Source organism: Chaetomium globosum, genomic scaffold, assembly GCF_000143365.1.
Source record: "Chaetomium globosum CBS 148.51 scaffold_7 genomic scaffold, whole genome shotgun sequence".
Classification (NCBI taxonomy): Eukaryota; Fungi; Ascomycota; class Sordariomycetes; order Sordariales; family Chaetomiaceae; genus Chaetomium; species Chaetomium globosum.
Window position 1 is genome coordinate 2913223 of NT_165982.1, and position 13331 is coordinate 2926553.

The window sequence follows — 13331 nt, forward strand, 5'->3', positions numbered from 1 at the left end:
GGGGTCACTGGATATGATTTGATGGTTTTGTTGTCTATGGCGTGATGTGTGTATGTGAGGATGGGATTTTCTTTTGTAATGTTCAACATGCTGTCGCTGCATCCGGAAACGGCGGCGTTCCTAACCGGATATAGCGCTCCGTCAGACTCGCGTCCTCGCACGGTCCCGCCGCCCCCGCCGCATAAATAGAGCCTTCCTCTTCGACATCCCTTTCTTGTACTCTCGACTTCCTCCCTCTCTCATCCCCTTCGCTCGGCCCCCCCCGCTCCTCCTCTGCTTCGCTGTTCCCCTGCCTCCCTCGTCTCCAGCTCGCTAGCCTAATGTCGCTCGCGCTCCGATCCCCATTTCGCCAGGCCGGATGCCTCGTCCCTGCCCTCTTTGGCGTCCCCTAGCCGCCCGCCGTCGCGTCGCCAATCGAGACATTCTCAGCCTTTCGTCTATTGCAACTTTTGGCTCGATTTTGGTCTCGGCCTCGAGCTTCCTCCCCCTCTGGAGCAACCTAACACCCGCTCAGCAGTACCAATGATGGGGAGAACTGCTGTCCTGGTGTGTACAGCGACACCGAACACAGCGAGGATGAGGCTGTCCGGCCACCGCGACGCAAGCGCTGTAGGGCGAGCGCTGCAACACATACAGCCGGAGGGACAGCCCCTCAGCAGCAGACACGTCCGGACTGTGGCGACTCTTTGAGAGAAGCTTGGAGACCATCCCAGCGTCCGAGGCGCCAGCACAGCGCTACCAATCTATCATCATCACGAGAGCCTAGTTTAGAAAGGGATACCGAGACGGACAGAGCCCCCGCCGCAACGTTTGAGGAATGGCCCCTTGGAGATACAGTCCTCAAGCGTGTTACAATGGACGGTTCGCCACCCACCTTCATGGTGCAGTTCACCTGGGATCAGTGCGCGGAGCACGGAGCGGAGTACTGTAGAACGGAGAATCGGGGCACCACCGCGAAGAGGCACCATCCAGCGAGACAGAAGAGCAACAAGATTACGAAGCACAAGGGCAAACCAACTTCGACTTCAAGGAGGGCGAGATACACGCCAGCGGACGACGCAAAGATCCTTCGGCTGAAGGAGCGGGGGCTTGTCTTGGGTCGAGATCGCCGAGCAGTTTCTGGGGCGTAGTGCCGGGGCTATTCAGATGAGGTATCACACTAAGCTCAAAACCACCGACCCTTCTCGAAACGAGTCTCGGCCATTGTGTGGTGACTCTCGGGCACTCTCCCCAGTGGTTGGCGACGACAGCGGGGAGGAGGAGTGGGGGGTGGAGGAGATTTGCGGTCACAGAAGGCGGGATGATGGCGGTCTAGAACTACTAGTGAAGTGGGAAGGTGGAGAGGAGACGTGGCAGCCTTACGAGAACGTGGCGGAAGTACAGGCGCTTGACAAGTATGAGCGTCTTCATGGGCGGGTTACTGTAGATACTGTCTGAGACTTTACCTCGGCTACTTAATAGTTTCTTCCTGTGCTAGCCCGGCATTTGCTCCTTTGATGAGGCGTGAACCTTTGTACTCGATTATCTCAGGCTTATGTCTTGCGTTAATCCGCTTCGTCGTGCCCCTTACCAAATCTGCACATTTGTCTCCTAGCTAGATATATCTTGTGTTGCTACAACTGCGTTATACCTGGAAGATGGATATTCCGTCACTTGTCGAAGCCGAGGGCTGGCCAGAAGAACGCAGGGTAGAGCGGACGTGGCAAGGCGAGTAGCGATGGAGTGGCAATCGGTTGAATCCCGTCCTGCGCGGAATGTTTTGATCATGACGCGCAGCCAATCGGCTGAATCCCCAGTTGTAGGGAATACCAGGTATCGCGATAGCGTTAGAAGCACAGGGCAAATCCCTTCTCTCTGGAGGGACGTGCTACATTCGTGGTTCAATTGGATCATGTTCTTCTATCTAGAAATGAGGGGGGCTCAGATTTTGCAGCCGGGGTTGTCGTCCCCGAGGTCCAGGACCACGTGACGACTGCCCCAGTGGTGGACCCCCCCCTGCCCTCCGTCACGTCCCCCTGCGAGGACGTAACTCTGGCGTAGATGTTCCGACACCAGTTTCTTGTGTCCTTTCCCCTGCCAACCACTAAGACGACAAACCCATGCAGCCAACGCTATTGGACAAATGGCAACAAGAGACTTCCTCTTTTGTGTGAGGCGCTGGTGAAAAGTCACCATAAAAGACGTCACTCCGGCCGACTTGAATGTCCCCAGAACGCCAACAACACGGTCCTATACTTGGCTAGATTTTCAAGGCGAAGTGAGGGAGCACTCTTAACTGAGATGTAGTTGCGGTGCAACCCATGTAGCGTTGCACTCAATCACAGGATATGGATATCTTAGCGAATGGAAAAGAAGAGCGGGGGGTTTCTCATCGAGTAAGGAAATACATAAAGCGGAACGAGCTGTTGACTCATCCTAGCAATACCCAATTCTTTCCCTTGGCACTTCTTCTGAATACCTGAATATAGACGGAATGGAGAGGGTGAGCGGATATCTCCTCAACGACCTCCTTCCGGATCGAAGCTGAAACCCGGAAGCGGTCCGACCCGAAGCGGTATTCTACGTAGTCTCGTGAGCCGGCAGAAAGTGCCTGGGAGAGAACCTGTGGCAACGCGACTTCCGAAGCTGTCTCAAAAACAAGGGCCATCTGCTGCTGAACCAGGCCCTCTTACTTGAAAATGAGGCACTCCGGACCCACGTCATGAACGACGATGCCAAGCTTGACTGGTTCTGCGAGTCTGCCAATGCCCGAGACCGCGTCGAAACAGGCGATTCCAATGAAACCGGAAAACCCGGGCATGCCCATGTAAAAGATGCGGTCAAAGACATCCCAGCTGGCTTGAGGGGCAACGCTGCTGATGGCGAACGTAGAATGGGCGGGAAAGTGAAAGGGGGGGTATTGTGTGATGCCCTTGGTGGCCGTCTCGACAGAATCCAGAGTGGCGGCAACGTATATAGTCTGGAGCCTCGTCCAGTCACTCAAATCGACCTTTTGGGGGCTCAGGTAATCCACTATTACGGATTTGTCGGAGATGCGGACGAATTGATTTCACCCAACCATTTTGAGATGTATTCCGACGAGCGGGAATCTGCGGCTGTCGGACAGGCAGAGAAGGTACCCAGTGTGGTCGGGGGCAAAGCTTGTGGGGCTCGGGGGCACCCAGGGCACCCAGAGCTTGGTGGTGATGCGCAGGCCGCTGTTTGTAATGGTAAACTCGGTCATGAATGACCAGGAGGTGGTAGAGAAGTTGCGAGAAGCATGAATAAAGTCGGCAGGCGACGCGGCCAATATGCCGCAGTACGGCCCGATGCGGCATCTTTCTCTGGAGTCCCAGGCCAGAATGCTCAGGTCGTTGGTGCGCTTGATGATCTCTTCTTGTAGGCGTATGAAAGCGTTGGCGCCCTCGCCGTATATCAAGGCCATGTTGACGCCGAAGATGCCCATAAGACAGTAGGCCATGTCCTCCGGGCGGGTTGTCGTCCTGCGCGAAGCCCAAGACATCCTTACGGCCACGGGGATGCTGCCGAGCCGGCTTAGGTCAGCCAAGAGGCGCTCGCTCTGAGCATCTGACTGTTGTGCCACGTTCCCACATGTACGTGAAACCTATTCCGCCGACTCTCCTCGTCTTCCACATCAAGCCTTTCCGCCTCGACTTGAAATATGAGATTAGCATCACCCTTGAAGTGGAATGATGTGATCGGCTTCGTGACTCGTCCAACTAAACAAGCCCAGGGTGCTTCCGCGCCCCCTGGCTGTTGATAAATACACAGTCGGCGCATAGGACTGCTAGAAATAGAATGCATACGGTACCCAAGGTACATGTACATACGCGTTGGCCGTCCGGTCGTTGGCCGCAACCAAGCGCCCGAGACATGCAAAGGGGGAAACTTCAAACGGCCCGGCTCTGCACATGACACGACCATGATGCACCTATACGCGGGCCTGGTACCAGGTAGGTGGGTGGTCCGCGACGTTGTCGTTTTAGTCCACGAGCCACTTGAAGGCCGCAGCAGTAGGCCATGTGGGGCGGGGCCAAGTCACCTCCCGTCTTCAGCGCCTTGACATGACAACTTCGCCCGTCCTTCCTCTTTTCATTCATGTAGCTTACAGCTGGCATTTTCAACGTTTCAGTTTCCCCTCGGCAACTTCCGGTCCTCCAAGCCGATTGCGTCTCACCACCGTCTCATCACGGGTTATCCCTCGCAAAAAAGCATCACTTTCCTCCTCCTGTGATTCTGTCACCCCCTCTTGCGGCCCTTCACTATCCGGCAGCGCAGACCAAAATCACAATGTGAGCAAACGCCAAGTGGTTCCCCTCGGCGCTAACCCTTCTCGCTAACCTGGCCGGGATATTCTCCCACTTCAGGGCCGCCACGTTCAATCCTGACGCTTTACCAAGCAGGGAGGCCACTGGAGCTCCAAGTGCGCAAAAGCTACTCCCCCGACCTGCCGTCCCGCGTTACCGCCACCATCAGCAAAGTGCTCTCCATGACCATGTCCGTTGTGCTGGATGTCACCTTCCAGACCCATCACGGCCCGCCTATCCACCATGTGCTCAAGCTCTACGACCGTCGATTTGGCTCATGCCTGCGAGAAGTTGACGGGGACAGGGTCGCGCCGCACACACAGGAAAACGAAGCAGCGTTCGAGGCCTTTGTCAGGCGGGGCATGATGCCCGGGTTCCTCCGCCATCGACATGAAAGAAACGACCCCGAGGAGAGCGTTCTCCCCGTCGGGGCTCGGGAGTTCCTCGACGAGCCCAATCGCACCGAAGGTCTTGCCAAGTACGAGGCCGCGCTCTGGCAAGACTGTAGCGAGCACTTTGAATGCGAGACCAAGGCCTATCACCGACTCGCCAAGCTCCAGGGCACGGTGGTCCCGCGCCTCTATGCCCATGTAAGTCTTCTGTCGGCCACCAAGCCCGCGACCATCATGCCACCGGAAGCAGCGCCCTACTTTGAAGTGAGAGGTATCCTTCTAGAACGGATCGACGGATATTGTCTAGACAACCTAACGCTCGGTCCCTTACCAAAAAACCTAAGGACATGGCAGCACATCATCCAGTTGGCCGCCGATGCAGCGTATGAGATCAACAAGCACGGCATCATCATGGAAGACTGTGCGCCGCGCAACGTGGTCGTAGACGGGAAGTCGCAGACACCGCGTATCGTCGATCTGGCACAGTGCATGTTTCGGGACGAGATGGTGAGCGAATGGTACAAGTCGGGGTGGCACGAGGACGAGGATTGGGATCCGGAACTTGAGTATTGGGAGCAAGTGAGTACTACGTGTAACCCAGGGGCGATTGCGGCGGTTATGGCGAATCGGATACACAGGAAGACGGGTGCGAAGCTGGAGTTCAGGTATCCGGACTGGGGTGAGATTTTTGCTAAGATAAGGCGGAGAAGAGAGGAGGCAGCCGCAAGAGCACGGAAAACCCCTAGACGCCAGGGCGTTGAGACAGTGAAGTAATAATACGACAGTGTTTCCTCCGCCGAATCATCTCGATATAACATTCATACACTTTCCAAACACTCACTAAGTATACACCACGGCCCTTCAACCCCACCCCTTTAATGCCCCTCCCCACGAACCAACCCCCTCCTCAACCACTCGGGCACAAAAGCCTTGATCCTAGCCTTCCTCCCCTCCTCCCCTTCACCCGCCCCAACCCCCACAACAAACTCATCCCCGTCCCCAAACCCGCCCGCGCCCGAACTCGCCTCCCCCGGCAGCACCACATCAGTCATGATCTCCAGCCGGCACAGCGCCAGCCCGACATTCCCCACCCCGCTCAACCACTTGCCCGCACTCCGCCCCTTCTTGCCCCCCGGCGCCCGCCCGATGCTCGCCTCGCGCGGGATCTGCTCGGCCGTCACACCATCCTCAATCTCGGGCCGATACCCCGCAACCAAATCCAAGTTCCCCGGCGGGGGTTGTTGGCCGTTGTCTGGGTAGAGCACACACGGCAAGATGCGCTTGCGCACCACCCCGCGGTGCTCGGTGCGGATGGTCAGCTCCTGCCCCACATAGCAGCCCTTGCGGAAGTCGATGGCGTGCATGGCGTCGGTGTTGCTCTCGTGCGGGAGGGCCTGGTTGAAGAGGAGCTCCGATTGGCCTCGGGGATGCCGTGCGTGTAGCGGCGGAGGTGGTAGCTTGATTCCGGGACTATGGGGAGGTCCCCAGATGACACTGGGGTGGTGGTGGTGGTGGTGGTGGTGGGGAAGAAGGTGAGGAGGCGGTGGCCTAGGTTTGGGGCGCGCGCGTGTCGGGGGTGGTTATTACTGAGGGCGAGGGGGAGGGGGTAGGAGGGGGCAGAGAAGGTGAGGCATTGTCGTCCCACGCCTGCCAGACTGTCCCTTCCCCTTCGTCCAGCAGGCGCACGTCGAACTTGGCGCGGAGCTTGTGCCGGCAGATGTGCTTCTGCAGGCGGTCGGCCTCGGCGGCGTCGACCTCGACGAGCCAGCTGTGGCCCGGCGGGTGGGCCGTGTCACGCGCGTCGCGGTAGATAAAGACGTCGTGCAGGGTGCGGCCTTGGGCAGTTAGGAAGGCGGCGTAGAAACCGGCGTCGGACCGCAGGTGCTCGCTCGTGGGGATGGGGCCGGCGTAGCCCGGGAAGAGGTTGGCGGTGATGACGCCTTGGAGGTACTTTGCTGCGTCCGGGTAGTAGAAGAGGCTTGGAGAGCGAGGTGGTTAAAGGAACGGGACGGCAGGGCAATCACCAGGCCGGCGGACGACTTTGACCATCAGCAGAAGACGCTATTCCGGAACGAAACCCTAAGGAGGCACGACGGTCTCAGCAAGGCGAAGAGCTCACTGCTGATTCAAATCCGGACGGGAGCAATAGGCTTCCGGGACTTCTTGTTTACACGGGGAGTCCCGGAGGTTCTGACTCCTGCCTGCGAGTGTGGCAAGGGACGAGAGACTGCCGAACACCTGGTAGTGTGGTGTTTGGCCCCACCGTTAACTAGAAGATGGGAGAGAACTGGAATTCGGACACGACGGGACTTTTACTCTGTTCTACACGGCATCAATCCCACGACTGCACGGCTCGCGAGGAGAGTTCTCGACTGGCTGATGGACTCGGGGAAGCTGCCGATGTACAACTTAGCCAGGAGGCTCGAGCTGGAAGCGGCGGCCTGAAGCGCCCCCGTTCGGAGGCCAGGAGGCCTCCTCTCTTTGTATATGTAGGCTCACTCAAACGCATCGCTCCTTGATTGTTGGTATGGGTTTTTCACCCGGCCCGGGAGGGCACGGTTTTCCTGTACACTAAATAGCTGAGGGTCCGGCACGCCCTAGGGCATAGCGGAGTATGAATAATAATAATCTTCCATGATAGTAGCTACTGAATCGCAGTCCTGATATGATGAGACTTGATGGTACGCCTCCTGCAGGTTTTCGAGCTGCTCATTGTGGGTTTCAACTTGTACTACCGCGGTCTCCAGTAACAGCAATCTCCCAAGAATCCTACCGCTCATGGACATTGACAGGGCTTCGTGAAGACGCGTTTGACCGCGTTCTTGCAAGCCTGTGAGCGTCAGCCAAAATCTACAATATACAATTTCCTTTGCCCCCATCAATATGTCATCTTCCTTCTTCCTCCTCTCAGCAGACAAGCGAGATCGCATCCAGTTCTTTCTCGCCTCACTTGAGCCCACTCCACCGAACATGAGCGACATGTCCCAGGACAGCCTGCGGTCATCCAGCCTCTCCGAGTCGCTGCTCTCCGATCCCATTGAATCGCCCTCCGAGATGTAGGCATTGAGGCGCTTGAGGATGGAATATCCTGGCAAACTGAAGGTGAAATAGCATGAGGTGGCCGACTCGTGGCTAGGTAGAAGTATGTTAGAAGTCATGGGTCCTGTTATTGGAACATCCTTACCCGCCCAAGCCTTGGCAATCTACCTAAATAGTATCTACATTGATAGAATAGCTTCCTATTCTATCAACTCTACCTCGGGTCGGCTGACTAATGTATCTATTCTATCTACTTTGGGGTCGCCGTGGGTAGAAGTGGATAGATGCAGAACCCTGTTGGAGAATGACCAAGCCAACTTACTACGTTAATGATAGTTAGGAATTTCCAAAAGTTTGACCGTAATATTGTCCTCCGGACAGGATTAGGGCCGAGTGTCGCACGGACGCCCACCAATTGAAGCCCTCAGGGTTTGCTGCAGTTGAGCCACACAGCCACATCTTCCATCGCAACGCGATGCCTCCTCAGTCAATTCTCGCCAGCGATGCTGGCGAGAGTAGGCCGCAGCTGGCCCTGGCTGCACCAAGACAACCACTGCAGCCAATTTCGGCCAATACCGGTACTCGCCTGCCGCCTGCTGCTCCTGTCAAGAAGAAGCCCGGTCCAAAGCCAAAGTCCCTGATCGACCGCAAAGTTGTGGAGAAGCCTGTCAAACGCCAGCAAAGGAGCTATTCTAGGGAGAGGAAGCTTCAAGTCCTTACGTTTCTGTTGCACCACAAGATGATTCAAACTCGCCAGAGACAACAGCGCCGCCGTGATGACTTGCTTTCCTTCCATACAAGTACCGAGGATATGGTAGGACCCAGTCGGTATGGCCTTATGCCAAAGGCCGAGCTGGTCAGACTGTGCAGGCACTATAGGCTCAAAGTCTCTGGGAACAAGGCAAGCTTGATTGAGCGGTTGAGGGCTCGGGAGGAACAAGCTGATCAGGGGCAGCACTGAGGACAATTTTGGCTGTGGCTGAGATCCACCGACTGCATGGCTTCGATTGGTGAGCGCCCTCAAGGCACTCGGTCCTAATAGGCTAAGGGGTTTTCCAGTTTCGCGAGATTGTACGGTTGTTGGCCGACGGACAGATATTGGCGCTTCGTCTCTCCCGTAGTCAACCCTAACCCCGATTATCCTCCGGAGAGAGACGGGAAAATTGCCAGGAGCGGGAGAGAGGAAGGAAGCGCCCCGTAGCGTAGCGAAGGGCCGTGCGACTGACGAACGAAGCGACGCCAGCAATTTTAGCTTCAATACGATTACTTTATCTTGTGGTTTAGTTTTGCTTTCACAGACTGGGTGCGGGTGGATAAGGTACCAAGTTGGGAGTTTCGGTAGTTACCAGGTATTGTTGATTTTAACTGTAATGGACAGGAAGTGTTCGAGTTCTTGGTTGCGCGTTAAAACGTCAGTAATGTCTTGTGATGATGAACGCGAGCTTTGAGCTTCTCTGCCCCGCATGCAATCGGCTGGGGAGGCGCCCCAAGGTCAGAAAAAGCCGAACTCAAGTGTAGGCGCCGACGAAACCTTTGACGAGAAGAACGAAAAGACAGCCATTCGGATAAACAACCTCTACTTTTCACTTTATTCGGTTTCTTTTTTTTTTTTTGTTTGGCTTTTTACCTCTTTTCCTCGGGGGTCCACTGGCTGGGGTAGATGGAATTTGACGCAATTCCCCTTGAACTTGTACCTTCTTCTTATTAGCCACGCAAAATGAAATTAAAATGTGATCAAATTGAGGTGAACAGACAGCATAAAAATACATGAGGTGACCTTCCTCGCCTTCTTGCCCAAAGCCATGAAAGGCCACAGATGAAATGGAAGATCGCATTCGGCAGGTTGGGAGTTGATCTAAAGTGGAGAAGGGGAAGCACATAACTCGGGGCCCACTTTGTGCAACCGGAGATTTGGACGAAACCCCAATCACCGTTCGAAGCTGGAAATTCGACCTCAATCACGGACCCGACAAACCCATCGTTGGCAATCCGTACACTCCCGGGATTGGCGATAGCTCATCCACCAGAACCCACAGGAACGTGCTGTTGCTGATATCTTACATCCAGAGCCTCGTGCTGCAAGGCCATGTCTGAAGTTACACAGCAACAATTTGCCCCAGCATTCCCAGGCCCTGCAGCGCCTTCCACAGCACCGCTAGCGATACCTTCAGCGGAACCAGCATCACATTCACAATCCACACCAACACAAGATCCCGTTTCTTCGGTCGCCTCACCCAACACCCCTCCGTCCAACACATCTGGGAGGCGAGGACGCCCCGCTCCCGATACTTCTGACGATGAGGCTGCATCAGGCCGGAAGACGAAGCGTATGCGAATTAACCGCTGCTGTGACCAGTGCCGTGGCAAGACCGGGCTCTGTTCCGGCTTCAAACCGTGCTTCACATGTATTCCAACGTTCCTGTCTCCTTTCGTTATCACCACTTCCTCTAATCTGCTCCTCGTCAGGTACACGCAAGGGCATAACCTGCACCTATGACGCACCCTACACGAAGGGCGTCGCGGGAACTCCCCCTCCGCCCCCGGAGGGGGACAATGGAGAAGCCCGTAACTACGCCAAACCGTTGAACGAAAAGGGAAAAGAACACCGTGATAAGGGCTGGGCTGCCCGTTCATGCGACCGCTGTCGAACCTACAAACTCCCTTGTCAAGGCAAGCTCCCATGTGAAATGTGCTTCAATGAGAGAGTTGAGTGCACCTTCAAGTAGTCGGTCTTCCCCTCCACTCCCTCTTGTATAACCAAATCGCTTACGACTTCGTAGTCGTGCCCACCAAAGGCTTCCTGGTGCTTCGCCTGGCCCCCACGGCCACTTAGAAGACATATGCGCTCAGCAGTTGCGGGACAATGCCTGGAAGTGAGCCTCCACTCTCTCGGTGATACTTGTGACTTGGCGAGCTGACCCGGACACAGGCGCGAGCGTCGGCTAGCCCTCGAAGCGCTGAACCGCCGGGCGTCAGAAGATACTTCTCCAGGCCGGAACGACCCGGCTGTCACTCCTCTTCAGTTCTCCGCCAGGTATGCCGGAGAGGAAATACCCCCTCTCTTCTTTCTCCACAGGGCCTGGCGAAAGATTGCTGTTGCCCAGTCTCTCGGAATGTCCAACCAGCCCGTTGTCACCGATCAACTCGTTCTACTCTCTGGCGATATGCCCATCAACCCTTCTGAGCCTCACAGATTCCCCGAGACACCAGCGGTGTGGCGCCGAATGCAGGACAATTTCGCAATTGGCTGGACCGAAACCTTCCACTTCCTCCACCGTCCCTCGGCGAGACTGTGGCAAGATACGGTGTACCGAAATTGGGTGGAGGAAGTGCCACTGGAGTCTCACATCGGCCAAGCGAAGGCTGCCGTCGCGCTGATGACCATGGCCCTCGGGACTATGTTCAACTACAGGCGCTGGCGACTTGCGAGAAAGGAGATCAGTCAAAATTGGCTCTGGACCGTCAACAACGGCGACAACTTGTTCCTCATCACGTTCGACTTGACTGGCAGCGAACCGGGCCCGCCTAAGCTCGAATCTGTGCAGGCTCGCCTTCTCCAAACGCTTTATCTCCTCTGTACATGTCGGCTCAGCCAAGCCTGCTACGTCTTTGGCAACGCCATCCAAATGCTCACCTGCCTTGGTTTGCACCGACGACGAGGCAAAAATCGAGGTCTCGGTCCCGAGATTGTTGTGCATCCGGAATACGCGAAGGTCCAGTGCGAGAGACGAACCTTCTGGTCGGCTTATATCATCGACAAGCACATAGCCGCGATAACCGGCCAGCCCCCACACCTCAGCACCGACATGACGGACCAGGCACTTCCAGACTGTGTGAACGACGAGGACATGGGACAGGCCGGCCCTCTTCGCCCCCACAGAAATGACTGCTATATGGAAGCGTTGCTTGAACAGGCCAAGTACGCGCTTATCATCCCGCACGTTTTGTCGTTTGCTGACCCATGTTAGGCTGGCCCGACTTGTCGAGAAAATAAAACGCCAGGTGTACACGCTTGATGACGTCCCGGAAGCCGAGAGGCTTGAATCTGCACTGCGCCTGGGGAAGGCCGTCGACGAGTTGCGAGCGCAGCTACCGCCGCTCATGGCAGCCGTCAAACCCTCACTCCTCCATTTCACTTGGCGTCGCCAGCAGAACTTGGTGCAGTTGGCCCACTTCCACGCGCAGATGTTGGTCTATCGGCCATTTTTGACGACGGCATACCCCACAGACCGCGAGAAGCAGCAAACCACGGATTTCGCGATCCGGACTTGCATCGAGGCCGCCCGTGCCACGCTCACCATCACCGTCAATCTTGCCCGCGAGCAGGCGGAGCGAGATAAAAGTCATTTCCACACCCTCCTCCACCCTCACCACCTGACCTATGTCGCCGCTTCAATCCTGTTCCTCGTCCCGTACGTTCGGGACCGTCAGAGGGCGTCCGGTAGCAGAACCCACCCCAACTACAGACCTGAGACGGATGCCAAGTTGGCCGAGCTTGCCAACAAAGCCGTTAAAGCTCTTGTTCAAGGGACTAACCAATACTCACCTGCACGGAGATGGGCCGTCATTCTCGAGGAGCTCCAGGAAGAAGTGGTCCGGCAACTCTCCCAAGATAGGGCCCCGAGCAACGAGCAGACCGATGAGACCCGTGGCGGCGACCTCGACACCCTCGACGAGCAGCTACTCGAGGATGCACTCCGTGCTCATTGGGAAGCGGACATTGCCCGCGAAGCTGCCGGCGACCAGTCCGTCAACAATGGCACACCCCGCAGTCCCGCCCCCGCCCTTGTTACACGATTATGGGATAAATGGAAGACTACAGACTGGCTGGATTTCGATTCCGCGGTGGGTGGCGGTGCATTTTCTTTGGATATAAAACCACTAACTCTACTTCTTAGGCCTTTGGCCCGATTTCCGCATTTGAGAATGGCGACCTCCCCATCGCTCCCGAACCTTAAACTCCCTGCGTGCCGCCAACCTGCTCCAAAACACAACATACAACCCCTTGTAATGTATTTAACTACCATTCGTCAACTGGAGCCTTGGGGCTGCTGCGCCGTCCTATCCGCGAGAGCATTCACCTTGCACCTAACCGTTTGAGTCCTGCTCACCATGTTGTCTAGGCCGAGCCCTCCTAGCAACCGTTCCGTGAGCCCCCCGTCGCTGTTGAGGTATCTCTCGAGCGAGTATGACGTACCCGTCGACGGTTGCCTATACCCACGTTAGTCTCCAGACATTCTCGTTTTGGAAGCCGGCCGTCTTACTCTTCTCCCAAAAGTTGGAGCGTCTTATCGAGCCCTTGCGACATTGTGTGGGTTTGTCAGGGCGTGGTGCTAAGGATAGTGCAAGTCCGTGTGTTTTGCTCTTCACTTTCTTGGCCTGGCGATATTAAGCTGCTGGCGGTGTTCCCCATCGCGGAAACCGAGCTGATAACAGGGGCTTTTATCCTCCACCCATCGCCAGAAAGGTCCCGCCCCAGCGACCACATCGTCGGATTTCGCCATTGAGCATTCGGAAACCTAGGACGAGTGAGTTTCCGGTGTTCTCAATGCACGTCCAACCCATATTGTCCGGGGGCGAGGTTATGGTTTTA

The 13331-nt window shown here is 56.2% G+C and overlaps 6 protein-coding genes across 6 annotated transcripts; 3 read left to right on the forward strand and 3 right to left on the reverse strand.

Moving 5' to 3' along the window:
* Positions 1-3049: 3049 nt before the first annotated feature.
* CHGG_10495 (uncharacterized protein) lies at positions 3050-3424 on the reverse strand (the record flags this gene model as incomplete). Its single annotated transcript, XM_001228421.1, has 1 exon — positions 3050-3424. The coding sequence occupies one exon, from the start codon at positions 3422-3424 to the stop codon at positions 3050-3052; it is 375 nt and encodes a 124-aa protein (XP_001228422.1).
* Positions 3425-4495: 1071 nt separating this feature from the next.
* Positions 4496-4962, forward strand: CHGG_10496 (uncharacterized protein; the record flags this gene model as incomplete). The annotated part of the gene is made up of 2 exons (XM_001228422.1): positions 4496-4723; positions 4903-4962. 2 exons carry the CDS (start codon positions 4496-4498, stop codon positions 4960-4962), a joined length of 288 nt encoding a protein of 95 aa, XP_001228423.1.
* A 612-nt stretch (positions 4963-5574) lies between these two features.
* CHGG_10497 (uncharacterized protein) lies at positions 5575-7857 on the reverse strand (the record flags this gene model as incomplete). The annotated part of the gene is made up of 4 exons (XM_001228423.1): positions 5575-6193; positions 6345-6677; positions 6819-6937; positions 7375-7857. The coding sequence occupies 4 exons, from the start codon at positions 7855-7857 to the stop codon at positions 5575-5577; spliced, it is 1554 nt and encodes a 517-aa protein (XP_001228424.1).
* A 356-nt stretch (positions 7858-8213) lies between these two features.
* CHGG_10498 (uncharacterized protein) lies at positions 8214-8699 on the forward strand (the record flags this gene model as incomplete). The annotated part of the gene is made up of 1 exon (XM_001228424.1): positions 8214-8699. One exon carries the CDS (start codon positions 8214-8216, stop codon positions 8697-8699), a length of 486 nt encoding a protein of 161 aa, XP_001228425.1.
* A 1125-nt stretch (positions 8700-9824) lies between these two features.
* On the forward strand, positions 9825-12696 carry CHGG_10499 (uncharacterized protein; the record flags this gene model as incomplete). Its single annotated transcript, XM_001228425.1, has 6 exons — positions 9825-10065; positions 10205-10460; positions 10519-10611; positions 10815-11657; positions 11707-12583; positions 12637-12696. The coding sequence occupies 6 exons, from the start codon at positions 9825-9827 to the stop codon at positions 12694-12696; spliced, it is 2370 nt and encodes a 789-aa protein (XP_001228426.1).
* Positions 12697-12768: 72 nt separating this feature from the next.
* On the reverse strand, positions 12769-13046 carry CHGG_10500 (uncharacterized protein; the record flags this gene model as incomplete). Its single annotated transcript, XM_001228426.1, has 2 exons — positions 12769-12949; positions 13003-13046. The coding sequence occupies 2 exons, from the start codon at positions 13044-13046 to the stop codon at positions 12769-12771; spliced, it is 225 nt and encodes a 74-aa protein (XP_001228427.1).
* Between the last annotated feature and the right edge of the window lie 285 nt (positions 13047-13331).